The sequence below is a fragment of the Oncorhynchus clarkii genome, chromosome 27 (genome assembly GCF_045791955.1).
Source record: "Oncorhynchus clarkii lewisi isolate Uvic-CL-2024 chromosome 27, UVic_Ocla_1.0, whole genome shotgun sequence".
NCBI lineage: Eukaryota > Metazoa > Chordata > Actinopteri > Salmoniformes > Salmonidae > Oncorhynchus > Oncorhynchus clarkii.
The window spans coordinates 32,112,640-32,131,689 of NC_092173.1; the positions used below are offsets into that span (position 1 = coordinate 32,112,640).

A 19,050-nucleotide genomic window follows, 5' to 3' on the forward strand; every position below is an offset into this window, starting at 1 on the left:
GCAGAATAACTGATGAATTTACAAACGCACAACACCCATTGAATATGACAGGTGTCAGTAAAGGTTGGCAAAAAAATTAATTCAATTGTTGCTAGCAGCACAGTTACAGTCACTAATGCACTAGATAGCATGAAAACAGCCTAACTAGCTCTGCTATGGGGAGTAAAATGGTCAGAGTGAGGTGTTCTCTCATTTGCGGCTGGAAGTAGCTAGCAAGCTAGCCAACGTTAGCCAGTTAGCTTGGGAGCTTGACTGCCATTGTGAGGTCAGAACACTCTGATCAACCCTACTCCTCAGCCAGAGCGTCCAGTGTGCACTCTGAACACTCAGAGAGCGAAACACTCTGACAACGCTCTGAATTTACAAATGGCCCAGAGCGCACTCTGACTCACTGGAGGCAATTTAGAAACGCACCCTTTAATTAGGGTTCAACATCAGAATTGTCAAGAAAACATCACAGTGATGAGTACCACTCACAATCCAGTTAATCTAGTCATCAAGACATACTATGTCAGGTAAGCATCCCTATTTCAGTACAGTGTATTGTGACTCTCACCATGTCATTTCTGGTGAGCATGTACTTCAAAGTTAAATTAGGCTTCATTGTGCTAAATATTTTAACAATTTCCTACAGCAAGATAAGCAGAGAGACAGATATAATAAAATATGTTTTTGGGTATTGATGAAAACAAGGCTCGTGATAAGACAAGTAGCAAAAGTGGTTGAGGTTAGAGACATGAAACTGATAGTCACTGTGGTGAGTATGCACAACAGAGAATGTGCTAGAAGGCTTCAGAGATTCCAGAACACTGTTCAGTTGGAGGTTTGACATTTGGTGAGGGGTATTTAGGAGACTTCACTTATCAATGCCCCATAAACATGGTGGATAAATGCAAAAGGGGTTCATGGCCTATTTTGTTCTATTTGGAAAATCTCGGTCACCACAAACAATTGTTTATGTGGCCACAAGGTTCAAGACACTCATCCTCCTGTTCTCACAACTAACACAACACACACGGGCACATAACACACGTAACACACTGGTTTGCATTTTGTGTAAAGATACAATTATCAAAAACCTTGCAAGTCTACCGGTACCAACATACCTAAGACCAAAGTCTAATGGAAATAATATGTTTCAGGTGTAATGTCTTCTTCTCCCCACCCTATTCCCCAGGAACTGATGATGTCACGGAGCAGGGGTCATGGTGGGTCAGGGGTTCAGATGAGGGAGCTGTATGTTCTGCTGTGTGTGGTACTGACTCTACCAGGCTGCAGAGGCTTCCTCCCAAACTTCTGGTCCCGTGTGGTAACCCTGTCCTTGGACTCCTACACACACCAATTCATCACTGAGCAGGGTGTCCTCAACGTCACTCTGGAGACACTGAGCATGGCCAACACACACCAGCACACACAGGAGCAGGTGAGGCTGTGGTGTGTGTGTAAACACACATAATCACATTGCAGTACTGTGTTCCATCTTAAGAGCGTTTAATCCAGCTCCAGGTAATGCATGGAAGGCTGTCTATAGACACAAACATGTCTATAGACACCATGATGATGATGATGATGACTGCTGTCAGTATCACGACCAGCATTGTTTTATTGCTGCTTTTGGGAAATGTTGCTTTGGCTGCCTAGTAGCCTAGTGGTTAGAGCGTTGGACTAGTAACTAGAAGGTTGCAAGATCGAATCCCTGAGCTGACAAGGTAAAAACCTGTCATTCTGCCCCTGAACAAGGCAGTTAACCCACTCTTTCTAGGCCATCATTGAAAATAAGAACTTGTTCTTTGACTTGCCTAGTTAAAGGTAATAAAATACAGAATCAATTAAATAGATTTCTCAAAACAGAATTAAAAATATACAGTAGCTGTGAGCAGCAATGAACAGGGTTCACAGGATGACAGAAAGGACACAGTTGGATAACAAAGCAAGTACTATCATATATATATTCCTTCATGTACAAAATCTGGAGAGAATCTGATGTATGGTTCATTAGGAATACATATGCAAAAATGAGTTGAAGAGTTTCATTCCAAAACCCTAAATATGTCAAGGCGTGTATGTAGGTGGCTGGGAAGTCAGGCACAGTGTATGTAGGTGGCTAGGAAGTCAGGCGCAGTGTATGTAGGTGGCTGGGAAGTCAGGCACAGTGTATGTAGGTGGCTAGGAAGTCAGGCGCAGTGTATGTAGGTGGCTGGGAAGTCAGGCACAGTGTATGTAGGTGGCTAGGAAGTCAGGCGCAGTGTATGTAGGTGGCTGGGAAGTCAGGCACAGTGTATGTAGGTGGCTGGGAAGTCAGGCGCAGTGTATGTAGGTGGCTGGGAAGTCAGGCACAGTGTATGTAGGTGGCTAGGAAGTCAGGCGCAGTGTATGTAGGTGGCTGGGAAGTCAGGCACAGTGTATGTAGGTGGCTGGGAAGTCAGGCGCAGTGTATGTAGGTGGCTGGGAAGTCAGGCACAGTGTATGTAGATGGCTGGGAAGTCAGGCACAGTGTATGTAGGTGGCTGGGAAGTCAGGCACAGTGTATGTAGGTGGCTCGGAAGTCAGGCGCAGTGTATGTAGGTGGCTGGGAAGTCAGGCACAGTGTATGTAGGTGGCTGGGAAGTCAGGCGCAGTGTATGTAGGTGGCTGGGAAGTCAGGCACAGTGTATGTAGGTGGCTAGGAAGTCAGGCGCAGTGTATGTAGGTGGCTGGGAAGTCAGGCACAGTGTATGTAGGTGGCTGGGAAGTCAGGCGCAGTGTATGTAGGTGGCTGGGAAGTCAGGCTCAGTGTATGTAGGTGGCTAGGAAGTCAGGCGCAGTGTATGTAGGTGGCTGGGAAGTCAGGCACAGTGTATGTAGGTGGCTGGGAAGTCAGGCGCAGTGTATGTAGGTGGCTGGGAAGTCAGGCGCAGTGTATGTAGGTGGCTGGGAAGTCAGGCGCAGTGTATGTAGGTGGCTGGGAAGTCAGGCGCAGTGTATGTAGGTGAATTCGGTACAAATGGGAGTATTTTAATAACTTAAAAAACAAACTCCAAAACCAAAGTCCATAATAAAATAAATGTGGGTACAAGAACCCGTCGCACACCAAGCCATAAACCATGAACATAACAACAAACAATCTCTGACAAGGACATGAGGGAAAACAGAGGGTTAAATACACAACACTTAATGAATGGGATTGGAACCAGGTGTGTAAAACAACACAATACCAATGGAAAATGAAACATAGATCAATGATGGCTAGAAGACCGGTCATATACATTTTCAGAAATGTTGGTAAATTAGCTTTTATTGTTTAAAGAAATTATGAAAGAGATTGGTGTGTTTTTCACTATCTAATCATGGCATGGGGTTGTTCAATAGTACCACATTACGAGTCATGATACCCATAAAACCTAGCATTCAAACAGGAAAATTATTCCAATCGTTTTTTCCCACAATTTTCCCCATAGCGGATTTTAGAAACACTTAAAACAAGGTCTGTGTTTCGTGTAGGCTTACCCTGGCGTGATGTTTTGTTAACCATGTAAATCTCTCTCAGACAGCTTTTATCAATACTCAGATTCGAAAATACTAATTAGCATCAAAGTAGATATCATGGAAGACTACAAATCCTTGCAAGCTCCTTTACGCCATCTGGTTTCTTTTCAGAGAAACAAATAACAATGTTTTTTTTTTAGCAAAATGCTATATATCCACCTCACTCTCAGAGAAATAAGTAGTCCTACTAGGTTTTACACAGTAAAATGTAACAAATAAACGTGCCTATTTTCCTCGAAAGTACTTAATGTCACGATTCCAAAACAATACAATATTACAGATAGCAAATGAATTATCTCACATCTCTGAAAAGATTTGCAATGTTGTGCTACTTGTTGATGAAAGTAATGCTAATGTTGGGTTTTTGAGCTCGTGCCCAATTGACTCCCATTCACTCCTTGAAGGAGAGCGCTCCGCGCGGCCCATTGATGTAGCATGGGCAGCGTACACAATGGCCGTTAATACAATTCAAAGGGAGTTTCCAATCTCCTTTAAAGTATCTCTGGCTCTGCTCAACTAATGAAGAGACATGAGAGAGCTGTTAGCTACTTTTGGTCACTCAAAACTCTGTCAAGGTACATAATAATGTTTTTGAAATAATCACTCCTATCTTAAATTTGACGAGGTGTAAGCACTTCTGACACCCTGTTATGATGACCTTATTCAAGACAACTGGGAATTCAGAAAAAAACGAGGTCATATCATGACCGTCTGTGATTTTAAGTTCGGAAGGTCGGAGCTCTAGAAAGAGGCCCGACTTCTCCGACTTTGAATTCCGAGTTCAAAACTATTTTTCCCAGTCGGAGCTAGTTCCCAGTTTGAACACACTGAAGTCAGAAGTTGGAGATTTCCGAGTTCTGAGTTCATAGTTGTTTTGAACGCTGCATTAGTCAGTTATCACAGGAGGTTGGAAGGCCTTGTGGTAATGGCTGGAGTGGAATTAGTGGAATCCATAATGGCGCTGTGAATTCATAATGACGATGACAATGATGATGATGATGATGAATAAACTCAGTTGCTGGATGATGATGATGATGATGTTGACGGTCTCACAGGCAGGTCTGGGTCGGGGGTTCTGGCATGCAGTGAGGGAGGTGGTGCATTCCAATGCAGCCATGGACTTCCTGAGCTCCACACGGTCCGACCCAGTCTACCACTTTGACTCGGAGCGCGTGGAGGAATCTATGGTGATGCTACGGCAGTTCTGGGCCCAAACCCTGCTCTCTGCACGAGCCAAAGAGTACCAGGGGGCGAGACACAGTCTGGGACAGCTGCTACACTCATTGCAGGTACAATAGGCAAAACACACGATACTCTGTAAGATAGCACATCATGTCAAATGTAAATATCACTCATCCAATAATAATTGGCGTTGTGGCAATTTGAATATGCAATTAGTCTTTTACATGAGAATGACAGGAGAGGTCCCCAGTGTCTGACCTGCAGGACGCTGACTGCCTGTCTCTGTGAACAGGATTTCTACAGCCATAGTAACTGGGTGGAGATGGGTCAGCACTCAATATACCTCCACCTGCTGCAGCCTGGGCAGCCAGCCTTCCCTGTAGCCACAGGTACAGTTAAAACACATTGTGGGTTAAATTAACGAGATCTGTGTTCATAGTTCTCTTTGTCTATCTGTCCTCCCCAGAGGACACTCCTACCTGTATGGAGTGTCACAGCGCTACCTGCAGAGAGAACCTCCTGCCCAGACTGACCCAAAGTCAGCAGTACCCTCTACTGCTCACCACTGGGTACTTCAGCACCTACCCACCCAAACCACAAGGTACGGAGGCCTAGCTATTTTCATTGCTGTGTAGATTGAAGAACTAACATCTGAGCCAGATACAGTATATTGATTCAGTTATTTGTAATCTTTAAAAAAAAAACGTGAAATACTTCAAACGTCTGCAAGCTTCAACATGAGTGTGGTTTCCATTTGAACAAAATCTCTGTCACAATTTTTAATAACTTTATTTTTGATGAAGAATCATTATAAATACTGTGTTTTTCAGGGAAGTGTAGTCACGGGGGTGTACTGGACAGCAGTCGTCACCAGGGGGCCAAGGGGGGCATCAATAAGGACAGCACCTCCCCCCTCTTCTCCCCCCATCACTACCTCCATGTGGAGGCTGCCCGCCTCGCTACCACGGCAACCCTTACTGTGCTCAGAGACCTCCGAGACAGTGTGGGCAACATCAGCTTCCTCAGGTGGGGTCTATGTAGCCTTCATTATGATGTTAATTACATTCTAACTTGATCTATAGACAATCAATTTGTGCTGATATTCTAAACATGGTAAAAATGGTACACAGAACTTATCATATAATGTGTTGTAACTACTCGTGCTACTGTGTTTCCTGTTCTTGGCTGTACTATTCTGAGGGCAGACTGTTTCCTTCTGTTGGCTCTACTATTCTGAGGGCAGACTGTTTCCTTCTGTTGGCTGTACTATTCTGAGGGCAGACTGTTTCCTTCTGTTGGCTGTACTATCCTGAGGGCAGACTGTTTCCTTCTGTTGGCTGTACTATTCTGAGGGCAGACTGTTTCCTTCTGTTGGCTGTACTATCCTGAGGGCAGACTGTTTCCTTCTGTTGGCTGTACTATTCTGAGGGCAGACTGTTTCCTTCTGTTGGCTGTACTATTCTGAGGGCAGGCTGTTTCCTTCTGTTGGCTGTACTATTCTGAGGGCAGACTGTTTCCTTCTGTTGGCTGTACTATTCTGAGGGCAGACTCTTCAGTGTGAAGCAGCCACCAGCGCTGGTGTTTGTCATGGACACCACAGGCAGCATGTTTGAGGAGATCACCGCAGCCCGCCTCCGTGCCCACTCTATCATCCAGGCCCGCGCCAACACTCCCGAACAGCCTGGCACCTTCCTGCTGGTGCCCTTCCACGACCCAGGTGAGGGAGAGGGCATGACCAGGCCAGGGTGTTAGTTGACAGGGTTAGGGTCAGGGCCAAACCATGGAACCCTAAATGTTACCTGTGCCAAAAGTGTGTTACAGGCTAAACTCCTTTCTTCCGTTTTGGGGCACCATTTTACGTGTAATTGTCTACAAGAATATCAAAGCTATATGACAGGCATTATGTTAATGTTATAGCTGCAATATACAAGTTATTAGTTTAGTTTATTAAGTTCTTCATTAGCTACTGCACGTGGAGAAGCTCCTCTTCCTGAAATCCACATAAAACTATATTACATGAAAAAAAATATATGTATACAGTGCATTCGGAAAGTATTCAGACCCCTTGACTTTTTCCTCATTGTTAGGTTACAGCCTTATTCTAAAATTGATTAAATCGTTTTCATCCCCCTCATCAATCTACACACAATACCCCATAATGACAAAGAAAAAACTGTTTTTTATACATTTTTGCAAATGTTTTAAAAATGTTCATAAGTATTAGGACCCTCAGTACCTTGTTGAAGCACCTTTGGCAGCGATTACAGCCTCAAGTCTTCTTGGGTATGACACTACAAGCTTGGCACACCTGTATTTGAAGAGTTTCTTCCATTCTTCTCTGCAGATCGTCTCAAGCTCTGTCAGGTTAAATGGGGAGCGTCCCTGCACAGCTATTTTCAGGTCTCTCCAGAGATGTTTGATCGGGTTTAAATCTGGACTCTGGCTGGGCCACTCAAGGACATTTAGAGACTTGTCCCAAAGCCACTACTGCATTGTCTTGGCTGTGTGCTTAGAGCCGTTGTCCTGTTAGAAAGTGAACCTTTGCCCCAGTCTGAGATCCTGAGTGCTCTGGAGCAGGTTTTCATCAAGGATCTCTCTGTATTTTGCTCCGTTCATCTTTCCCTTGATCCTGACTAGTCTCCCAATCCCTGCCACTGAATGCAGCATGATGCTGCCACCACCATGCTTCACTGTAGGGATGGTGCCAGGTTTCCTCCAGACGTGACACTTGGCATTCAGGCCAAAGAGTTCAATCTTGGTTTCATCAGATCAGAGAATCTTGTTTCTCATGGTCTGAGAGTCGTTCCAAGCGGGCTGTCATGTGCCTTTTAGGAGTGGCTTCTGTCTGGCCACTACCATAAAGGCCTGATTGGTGGAGTGCTGCAGAGATGGTTGTCCTTCTGGAAGGTTCACCCATCTCTAGAGAAAAACTCTAGAGTTCTGTCAGAATGACAACCGGGTTCTTGGTCACCTCCCTGACCAAGGCCCTTCTCCCCCGATTGCTCAGTTTGGCCAGGCGGCAAGCTCTAAATAGAGTCTTGGTGGTTCCAAACTTCTTCCATTTAAGAAAGGAGGTCACTGAGTTCTTGGGGACCTTCAATGCCCCAGATCTGTGCCTCAACACAATCCTGTCTCTGAGCTCTACGGAGAATTCCTTCGACCTCATGGCTTGGTTTTTGCTCTGACATGCACTGTCAACTGTGGGACCTTATATAGACAGGTGTGTGCCTTTCCAAATCATGTCCAATCAATTGAATTTACCACAGGTGGACTCCAATCAAGTTGTAGAAACATCTCAAGGATGATCAATGGAAACAGGATGCAACTGAGCTCATTTTTGAGTTTAATAGCAAAGGGTCTGAATACTTATGTAAATAAGGTATATCTGTTTTTTATTTTTTATAAATTTGCACAAAAAAAACTAAAACCTGTGTTCGCTTTATCATTATGGGGTATTGTGTGTAGATTGATGAGGAAAAAAATAATTTAATCAATTTTAGAATAAAGCTGTATTTTATTTTTTTTTAAGTTAAGGGGTCTGAATACTTTCCAAATGCACTGTATATATAATTATGTTGCGGTGCTTCCAGTGTAACTCACGCAGTGTGTACGGTGCTGAAGTGAATACATTTCCCTGTGTTCTCTGTGCTCCAGGGGTGGGGCCGGTGTATGAGACAGAGAAACCGGAGGAGTTCATGAGCTATATGGAGAACCTGATGGCTCTGGGTGGAGGAGATGAACCTGAGATGTGTCTTTCTGCCATACAGGTAACACAGAGAGTAGCTACAGCTGATTTGACATCAAAGTATTATCTTTTAATAACAGCATAGGATAACATACAGGAAACAGAACATCAATTGTACATAGCAACAGCCAAATCATCATTTTCAGAGGATTTCATATTTTAGCAGTTTTTTACCCTCTCTTTGTTGATAGTCTTATGTACATTCATGTACCTGTGTGTTACAGCTGGCCCTCACTCATAGCCCACCCCTGTCAGAGATATTTGTATTCACTGATGCCTCCCCTAAAGATGCTCACCTGTACAATGCTGTGAGGGCTCTTATACTAGAGAAACAATGCAAGGTAACACTTTTTGTTTTTGTGATCAAAATGATAAATGATAACAAAGGATCCCAGATAAACAATCCAATCCCTTCTGGCTCCACCAGATGACCTTCCTCCTGACTGAAGACCCCAGTCACAAGATGAAGGGCAGCAGGAGGAAGAGGAGGAGGAGGAGGGAGACTCTGTCCCCTGACCGTTTCGCTCTCTACTCCTCCCTGTCCTCTGTTTCCGGGGGACTGACTGTCTTCACCACTAACTCAGACATCCACCGTGTCTCTGCCATAGTTGAGGACAACACAGCTGCAGATAAGGTACTGCAACAAGGCAAAATGCTCACTGTGGTAGAGTACAATCATTATCTACAGAGGTACACCTGCTCATACTGATCCACTATTTGTCTGAAATTTAAAGGTTTTGTTACTATATGATACAATGCTAAATAAAATAGTTTCTTAGAATGGTACTTCTCTGCTTATTCTTTTCAGGCAGGAGACGTGTCATTGGTATTATCCCTAGGCAGATGAGTTGCCTCCCACATGTTGCCCTAGGTCTGGGATTTGGCAGACTACAATACATAATTTGGGAAACACTGCCCTCACGCCAAAGCCTTCTGTCTCCCTCTGTAGGTGACTCTGCTACATGCAGAGAGTGATAGTGACTCCAACTTATCCCACTCCTTCAGTGTGGACAATTCAGTGAAGTGCGTGACCCTTCATCTCACTGGAGACCTCAGACAATGTGTCCTCAGCAGCCCAACTGGTACGACTACACATTTCACACACTGACATGTAGATACACACATGGATGACAGCCTTTTCTGTATGACATCTTCCTTCTCTCATTGTCTCCCTCCACCCCTCCCAGATCGTACTCAGTCTCTGTTGAATCAGCAGGGTCCCCTGGCAGAGTGTGAGCAGTTTCAGGGTCTGTACAGGATCAGCCTACTGTCCCCTATAGAGCCAGGCCAGTGGCACCTCAACACCATTGCTGATGGTCACGTCACCTTTAATGCCATAGGTACCCCGTCTATCACTATACTACACACAGTACCTGTTCCCACAGAGTAATCATGAGCAAAATTTGAGTAGGCCGACTGATAACAGAGTAATACCTGTCTCCAAAGCTGACAGCAACGTGGACTTCCTGTATTACTTTGCTGTGGAGGCCAATGGAACGCATCCAGGCCTGGCTAAAGTGGAGGGGAGTCCAATCGCAGGTGAGGGGGGTGTGGTCTTTGGCTAGAATACAGTATATATTTATTTATCCTTCATTTGTCTAGCCTATATGCTTCATGACTAAAAAATCATGATCACATCTATTCATCCATTTGCTGTTTCATGTCCGTTCAGGTGTCCCAACCTTTCTAGTGCTGGCTGTCACAGGTCTATCGCCCAATGAGAAGGCCTCGTTCAGTCACGTGACCCTGCTGGGAGCCAATGGGGAGAGCCTCCAGAAAGTGTGGCTAAACTCGTCCTCTTCATCTGCGTCCTCTGGAGAGGAGCTGGTTGGCTGGATGGCCTCTGTTCCCAGGGTGCCGTTCTGTGTCCGTCTATCCGGCAGAGACGGGGGAGGGAACCGCCTGGAACGCGTCTCCACGGAGATGATCCAGCACACACACATTAAGATACAGGTATAACAACAACAGCAACAAACAGCCAACTGATACTGTACAGCCCAACATCTGGACATCATGGACAATAAGGCCGAGCACAATGCTGCATTGTGCATAACAGAACACACCACAAAAATCTGTTGTCAAGCAGAACATTACAAATAACAAGACAGTCTAGCACAACACAGCCATGAACACAATAGAAGAAAGAGTAAGACATTATGCACCTTCTCCCTCCCTCCCTCCCTCCCTCCCTCCCTCCCTCCCTCCCTCCCTCCCTCCCTCCCTCCCTCCCTCCCTCCCTCCCTCAGGTCCTGTCTATCCCACGTCTGGTTCCTGGCCACAGTACGACAGTATTTTTTGATGTTCAGAACCACGGCCCCGCCCGAAACCTCACCCTGACCGCTGACGATGACCGGGGATATCTCTCTCAGAGAGGACCACACAGGTAGACAGGGCAAAACGGACCAACAATGTCAAACTGTCACAAAATGGCTAATTATTATAATAATGAATCATTTATTACACTTTTATAGCACTTTGCATTACAGACAGAATCGCAAAGCTCTTGTTAAGCAAAATAAACAACAATGAATTAAAAAAGATACACTGTATAGCAGATAGTAATCACTGCTCCCTACTCTATGTTATTTCTCATTCTAAAATGTTTTTCTCTCAGCCTCTCTGTGGGGGACAGAGGGTCAGTGAGGGGGGAGGTGGAGCTCCAAACTCCTAAGGGGGCTGAGGCAGGAGGGGCTGTCACTATGACTCTGACAGTGCGAGTGCTGGACTCCCTGGACTCCAACTATGCAGTGTTGCACCTGACTGTGGTTCCTCCGGTGAGACCCATACACTGAGACAACCGAGCTTCTACTATGAGTACAATACATACATACTGTAGAAACAAGGCCTTTGAATCTCAGCTTTGGAGATCAGAAGCTCACTGGAATCAAGCATTCAAAATACATAGGGAAATGTCTATTTAATATACACATACTAATCACCTTGCCCACCCCTCTTTATGTCATCATTTCCTGTGTAGTATCCCTGATATCACATCCTGTCCCCTTCTCCCCCAGGATCCTGACATGTCTCCCCCATCATGTTCCATCATGCGAGTAGAACACACCTGCCCAGGCCCGATTCAGTGCACAGGAGTCAGATGGACTGTCTCTCTGGCTGTGACAGACAGGGGGTGCTCTGGCCTGGCTTCCCTCCAGCTCTCCCAGGGTCAGGGCATTCTCACCCTGCTCCACAGCCCCACAGACCCCCTAGGGGACAGCCTGGAGGAGAACCAGCCCACCCCCAAGCACAAACCCCAGAACCAGAGAGACAGTGAGAGGACAAGCCCAGCACATGGGGAGAATGGCTATGCTGAACTGGATCCCAGGCTGGTACAAGGTAACCCTCCTCTGAACGTGGCCCAGTGGACAGGTGGATTGCCCAAGCCTCTGTGGGTGAGGTACACCTCCCCCTGCTGCTCCCCCCAGGCGGAGCTCCTGGTGTGGGACGTGGCCGGAAATATGAGGCGCTGCCATCTGACCGCCAGCCAGCAGAGGGGTATACGGGAGAGGAGTGGAGTGTCAGACAGTGCTGGAGAGATGCCGCTGCAAAGTTGCTTCCTGTTGTTTTCATTGTTGAGTTTGATTTGGACTGTTCCACTGTTGGTTGATGTGGGATCATTTCTCTATGTCAAATAACCGTAAAGATGTTCTGTAACCAAAAGGCTTCTGTTTTTATGGGCCACTAGAAGCACACTTTAGACTTCAGTTCCTCACTTGAACCTTTCACTGGAAAGCAGACAATGATGAATTAAGTTGTTTTTTTAAATAGTACTTTATTGACATTGTGTCATACAAACCCTTATCCTTGTTGTCATTTGTTTTTGTTAATATATTTTTTTATTACCCCTTTTTCTTCCCAATTGGTAGTTACAGTCTTGTCCCATCGCTGACTCCCGAACAGACTGTTTACACCACTACAAGGTGTTAGAGACAAATAAATGCTGTGTCCTTTTTACCTTTTATTTAACTAGGCACGTCAGTTAAGAAAACATTCTTATTTACAATGACGGCCTACCCTGGCCAAACACTAACCCAGACGAAACTGGGCCAATTGTGCCCTGCCTTATGGTACTCCCAATCACGGCCGGTTGTGACACAGCCTGAAATCAAACCAGGGTCTGTAGTGACACATGTAACACTGAGATGCAGTGCCTTAGACCGCTGCACCAGACTTTAATTACCCGTGTATGTAGTTCACCCAGTCCGAACCATTCACGGTGGTGTTCAAATCAAATCACCTGTGTGCACCTACATTGTAAACTTTCATTCAAAGGCTAGGATGTAGCAACCTCATGATGGGTATAGGGAAACGTCTAGTATCATGTAGTAGTTTAAACCTATCCATGTTACATTGAACTGGGTGAATGGAATATGAATGACAGTCATCCAATATGCTGTAATAAAAATAAGGCCATGCTCATGAAAAAGAAGTCCACCCTCATCTTAAACGGCACCGACTGCCACTGGTCAACATGTTGTTGTTTTTTAACTTGCACTCACGCACGGGCACACACTACACACCACACACCACACACCACACACCACACACCACACACATAAATCATTACCATGGATAGTCACGTCATATTTAGATTACATTGATTAGACTAAATAGTTTTTGGTACATTTTAGTTGTCACTGTATTCGACTAAGCATACTGTAGGTGATTAGATGATGTTGAAATGGTGCTGGAATAGTGGAGGCAGCGGCTGTTTTCTTTGCCACTTGCTGTAACAGGTTGTAAGTGATAGTTGTTTAGTAGTCCCAACATTTCGGAAACATGAACTTGCTTGACCATGTTGTTGGTCATGTAACTGTTTGTTACATGCAATATGTTTTGTGGACTTCACTGGACAGATGTTGCTCTCCGGTTTTGTAATGAAAGAAATGTGTGGTTCAATTTATTCTGCCACTGTGTCTTCGTATTGTCTCGGCCTTAGGCCTATATATCACAGTGGCAAGGCATATCAAATCAAATCAAAATCAAATCAAATTTATTTATATAGCCCTTCGTACATCAGCTGATATCTCAAAGTGCTGTACAGAAACCCAGCCTAAAACCCCAAACAGCAAGCAATGCTGGTGTAGAAGCACGAACAGGTTATAGAGCAAACAATGCCATTATCACAACACATAGATTGTTCTGTGTCTTTTTTTCCTGGCTTGGCTTCCCTGGCGATTTTACCCAGGCACAGCTGCTGTTTAACTGTCACACAAAACTTCTCCAGCCCTGGAACAGATCGATGAATCCTCCTCCATGGAGCTACTTCCTGATGCTAACCACTCCTTCAATCATATGCTGAAACGTTGATTTGTGGTTTTAAGTGTATCTTGCAGCTAATGTAACAGTAAAATAACAATTAACAGGATTTGTTTTTACAACATCAACCAAAGCAGAAAGTCTACCATTTGTAAATGACTAGGTTTTTATAGAGCACAAATTCATACAGATATTTCTTTGGTGTTCGGAAATGTATACAGATCAACTACTTCGTTAACTGAAATACAAAGCCCTTATCGCTCAGAATATGAGCTAGCACTTGGAAGACCAGAAATCAACACTGTTAGATAATACTTGGCAAGTGCAGTATAAAACGGTAAATGATATGCACCTCATCTCTCTCCACTTCTGAAAATGACTTTTTAAGTAATCATTGGTCACCCTCTTCCTCTTGATTTTGAGCTGAAATAACATGTGGCTTGTTTACTTTACTCTGACCAAACATAACACCTAGTGTAGCAAGAGGTTATACGATGGACTCTTACCTACTACTCTCCTCCATACTAAGTTAGAATGATCCACAATGGCAATGAAAGGCCCAATCACACCCCTCTTGAACAGGACAGCGAGTATTAAGATGAATTTAACAGATAGCATTTTTTATTTGACCTTTTCTCGGTAACTAGTCCAACGCTCTAAACACTAGGCTACCTGCCACCCAAATGATGCCTTTCACTAGGTACATGTTGGCCAGGTTCTTCTTTGGAACTGGATAGAAAGTTCACACGTGTGAACATACTACATGCTGTCAGTGGAGACTGCTGAGGGAAGGACAGCTCATAATAATGATCAGAATGGTTTTTCTTGTGTTTGATACCATTCCATTCACTCCATTATACTCCATTCCAGCCATTATTATGAATCATTCTCCCCTCTGTGGCTTCCACTGCATGCTGTAGTATATCTCCAGCCAATTCAATTGTAAATGATATTGGGAAATGTACCTGTGCCTTATCGTCCATTCCTTACTCAACAAATGCAACTTAGTCACTTGGGCTCCTGAGTGATGCAGCGGTCTAAGGCACTGCATCTCAGTGCTAGACGTTTCAAATCTGACGGCTTGTATAGCCATGCCTTTCGCTCTCTGTTGCACTGTCTTGGCACACATATTTTGTCTTACCATGTTAATGATTGTAATGTTCACTTGTTACTCTCACAGCCGTATCCATTACATATCGATTACAATTCAGATTTCGATTGACGTCCCACCAGAATTCAATTCCCTCAGGGTGGTTCAACCATTCTGGCATCACAGCCTCTTGTTTGCCACTGCTGTTGTACGAATAGACAATGACATCATCTATCATTACTGAATGGACAAGTTTTGGATTCAAGATCCATTGGGTTGCGATGCAATGAAGAGGAGGGGCTGGAAGACAACATTTGAAGTTATCGTTTCTGTAGCCTGTTTCAATAGAAAACATTAAGACAACATTGTGTAGTCGTTGTGTTTGCTGGGTTTAGCCTTTAAACAAAAGTATACCAAGTATAACTGCATTTGGATACTAATAAGTTGTTGGCCTACATGTGATTTATTTCAATGTATTTTATTGACAATGCGCCATAGAAATATACAAATATTTTATTGTTGCTTATTTGTTAGTGTTCTGTGTATTAAGCTATGAATGGTGGTCTGATCAATGCTTCATATGATACAAGTTTTCAATACCATTCTGGGAATTCTCCAGCCATCTCCCAAACCTAACACCTAAAAATAAGATCAGACTTCCTTGTTGGTATAAATTTAGACGACACTAATATTTCAACACAGCATATAGTACAGTACATCAGTGTTCCACGGTACACATCCTATCTTGAAGTGTATGTGTAACGTCTGCGTCCAACTCACACTCCCAAACACTTCGATCCCCGGAACGCAGCCCACTTTCCAGCTCTCTCTCCAGATCCCAACCACCGGAATTCTAATCACCTGTTCACACACCTGCATGTCATCATCCCACACTATTTAGTTCAGTTCATTGCACCCCATCACTGTGAGGGTTGGATTTGGGCTCAACTTTGAACATCAAGATAGTAAATACATAATAGAGCAGAAGCATAAAATATAAGGAGTGGAAGAGACTGGGTTTTATGTCAGAAGTTAATGGTTTTCTGTGGAAAGACAGATGGCTTTGGAATGTGTTGGGTGGAGATCTTGGAAACTAACACTGTCACTGAGGGAGAGAGGGTAATGTTTACATTATGTCAGGATGTTATTGAGGGTGATGTGTAACATTTACATTATGTCAGGATATGTCACTGAGGGTGATGTATAACGTCTATACTGTGTCAGGATATGTCTCTGAGGGTGATGTATAATGTTTACATTATGTCAGGATATGTCACTGAGGGTGAGAGGGTAATGTTTAAATTGTCAGGATATGTTATTGTTAGCCATTAGGAATACCCTGGGAGGGGAGTAGACACAGCCTTGTATCAATAACCATGACAGTCTTGAGTTGGGGAGGAGTGAGCAATTTTGGGAGTGAGCACTTTGGGGTAGAGGTCAGGTTAGATGAAGTGAGGAAGAACAGATATCACTAAGGTTCTGTCTAGCAACAGATGCATTGGATGTTCAGTTGTGGAGGAGACTCCGCCTAGGAGAAAGGGTTAAAAATCAGTGAATGTTTACAGCTGTAACGACACTTTGGGAATAATTAAACTTGGTTAAGCTTCTCTAGTGTCCGTGAGTTATTTACTCTGAGAAATTAGAACCTAACAGAGGTTTGTTTGTTTTGTGACACTTCTCTCACAGCTCTTTTTCCTGTCCTTCAGTCCTATGTTGGTTTCTGCCTCATTCACAATGCTTTCTGCCTATTCCCTCACTGTACTGTTGCCACTTTGGACCTACTGTGTATGACCTGCCTGCCTCCTGGTCCCTTCCATTAAACACCTTCAGCTCTGTCTCCTATTGTGTTCATTACAGTATGACAGGTTTTTACAAGTCTGGTTTAAGCCTCTGTCTTGTCATAGGCTGAGGATAAAAGCACATCAACCAAGCCACTGGTTATAGCAAATGAGCTCCTTCCTCTCGGTTGAAGCAAAACAGTGACGTGTGGCCTGCAGTACCTGGACTGGGTCATGCCGTGGTCAGACTTGGGAGTCACAGTGGAGGTCTCTCTGACTACTCCTCTCCTCCACAACAGACCAACACAGACTGAAACAGACAGCCAATCACTGTTAAGGTACTGTTCCTCCAGAAGCTGGATCGGGTCTTGAACTGTGGACATACATGAAGACAGTTCAAAGTGTCAGTCATTTAAAAATGACGTTCCAAATGAACAGGTTACATTTTCCTCATACTGTAGGTAACAGTCCATTCCTTAACAAATGGAAAGATGACACAAATTCATGTTCCCTTATCCTGGGTTACTGTGATGTTCCTGGCTACACCGCTGTGGAGCAGGTGTATCTCTGGGTGTCCTGGGATCCCTGTGGGACACTCGGGCTCTTCCTCAGTTGAGTCTCCGTTGGGCAGCACCTCTCCACTGCTCACCCTGTCCACCAGGGGAAGACCCTGTGCGCCCAGCCACTCCACCTGCACTGCCTGCGGGTAGAACCCTGTCACATACCCTCCAAGGTGGAGGTCATCTGTAGGCCTCTTCAATCAATAACACTTGAGGGACTGCGAGAACGCCAGGTGTAATCAAGCCACCTCAACGGTCATAGTGTTGTCAACGTTGTCTCTACCACTGACATCATTTTCATTTCAAGACTACTAAACTTTGTCTACCTTTTTTTTGTTGTGGATCCAAGGTGCGTACTTACAGTGCCTTGCGAAAGTATTCGGCCCCCTTGAACTTTGCGACCTTTTGCCACATTTCAGGCTTCAAACATAAAGATATAAAACTGTATTTTTTTGTGAAGAATCAACAACAAGTGGGACACAATCATGAAGTGGAACGACATTTATTGGATATTTCAAACTTTTTTAACAAATCAAAAACTGAAAAATTGGGCGTGCAAAATTATTCAGAACCCTTAAGTTAATACTTTGTAGCGCCACCCATGGTATGATATGGTATGGTATGGCTGCAAAGCAGAGCCCAAATCAAGATACGCTTCATGTGAAGATGGATGTGTGCACCTTGAGTGTGAAGAGACGAGTTTCCATTCACACTTTTGTTACTGTGGGTTTGTTGACAAAGCCTCATTACCTTGTTGTACAACACACTGATTGGTCCCTTGCAGAGATTGCATCACAGACTCCGTTTTCCTCATACACGTACAGCAGACTGGTTCCACTAGTTAGGAATTTCCCCTTCATTTCTGTCAGGAATCATGATCACACTGTTGAACATAACAAATGGCACAGTGTTAATGGTTGAGACAAAAGACATTTCGATTTCAATTAAATTAAAAACTTTATGAATGCAAGGAGATGGAATGCCATTCCTCCCCTTTTTTTGAACATTGTATTGTTTTGAACCCTAAGTAGATTATGTAGGTTAATCATAACTCATCATGCTAACTGATTGATGCTCTCTAGAGCCCGTTTTTGAGTAGGCTCCTTTCAGGCCTCAGTAACTTATTGATGCACTCTAGAGCCCGTTTTTGAGTAGGCTCCTTTCAGGCCTCAGTAACTTATTGATGCACTCTAGAGCCCGTTTTTGAGTAGGCTCCTTTCAGGCCTCAGTAACTTATTGATGCACTCTAGAGCCTATGTCTTTGAGTAGGGTCCTTTCAGGCCTCAGTAACTTATTGATGCACTCTAGAGCCCATGTCTTTGAGTAGGGTCCTTTCAGGCCTCAGTAACTTATTGATGCACTCTAGAGCCCGTTTTTGAGTAGGGTCCTTTCAGGCCTCAGTAACTTATTGATGCACTCTAGAGCCCGTTTTTGAGTAGGCTCCTTTCAGGCCTCAGTAACTTATTGATGCACTCTAGAGCCCGTTTTTGAGTAGGCTCCTTTCAGGCCTCAGTAACTTATTGATGCACTCTAGAGCCCGTTTTTGAGTAGGCTCCTTTCAGGCCTCAGTAACTTATTGATGCACTCTAGAGCCTATGTCTTTGAGTAGGGTCCTTTCAGGCCTCAGTAACTTATTGATGCACTCTAGAGCCTATGTCTTTGAGTAGGGTCCTTTCAGGCCTCAGTAACTTATTGATGCACTCTAGAGCCCATGTCTTTGAGTAGGGTCCTTTCAGGCCTCAGTAACTTATTGAAGGATTGTAGTCGTCCAAACTCAACAGTAGAAGTTGGAATGTGTCTGTCTGAGTCAATGAGTACATTTCAGACTCCTGCTGCTTCAGTCACGCTGGCTGAACTTGGGATAGATACCAGCCTTCAGAACACAATGGACGGACAGGCATATGGGAGAGA

General features: G+C 44.3%; 1 protein-coding gene across 1 annotated transcript; it reads left to right on the forward strand.

Annotated features, from left to right (window-relative positions):
* The first annotated feature begins 1,183 nt into the window (after window positions 1-1,183).
* Window positions 1,184-12,878, forward strand: LOC139386188 (von Willebrand factor A domain containing 7). The gene is made up of 16 exons (XM_071131659.1): window positions 1,184-1,423; window positions 4,581-4,814; window positions 5,000-5,096; window positions 5,174-5,308; window positions 5,538-5,733; window positions 6,255-6,424; window positions 8,362-8,474; window positions 8,677-8,793; window positions 8,880-9,086; window positions 9,402-9,534; window positions 9,640-9,792; window positions 9,899-9,991; window positions 10,125-10,405; window positions 10,699-10,835; window positions 11,067-11,226; window positions 11,467-12,878. The coding sequence occupies exons 1-16, from the start codon at window positions 1,184-1,186 to the stop codon at window positions 12,085-12,087; spliced, it is 3,087 nt and encodes a 1,028-aa protein (XP_070987760.1). The 3' UTR covers window positions 12,088-12,878.
* Window positions 12,879-19,050: the final 6,172 nt, after the last annotated feature.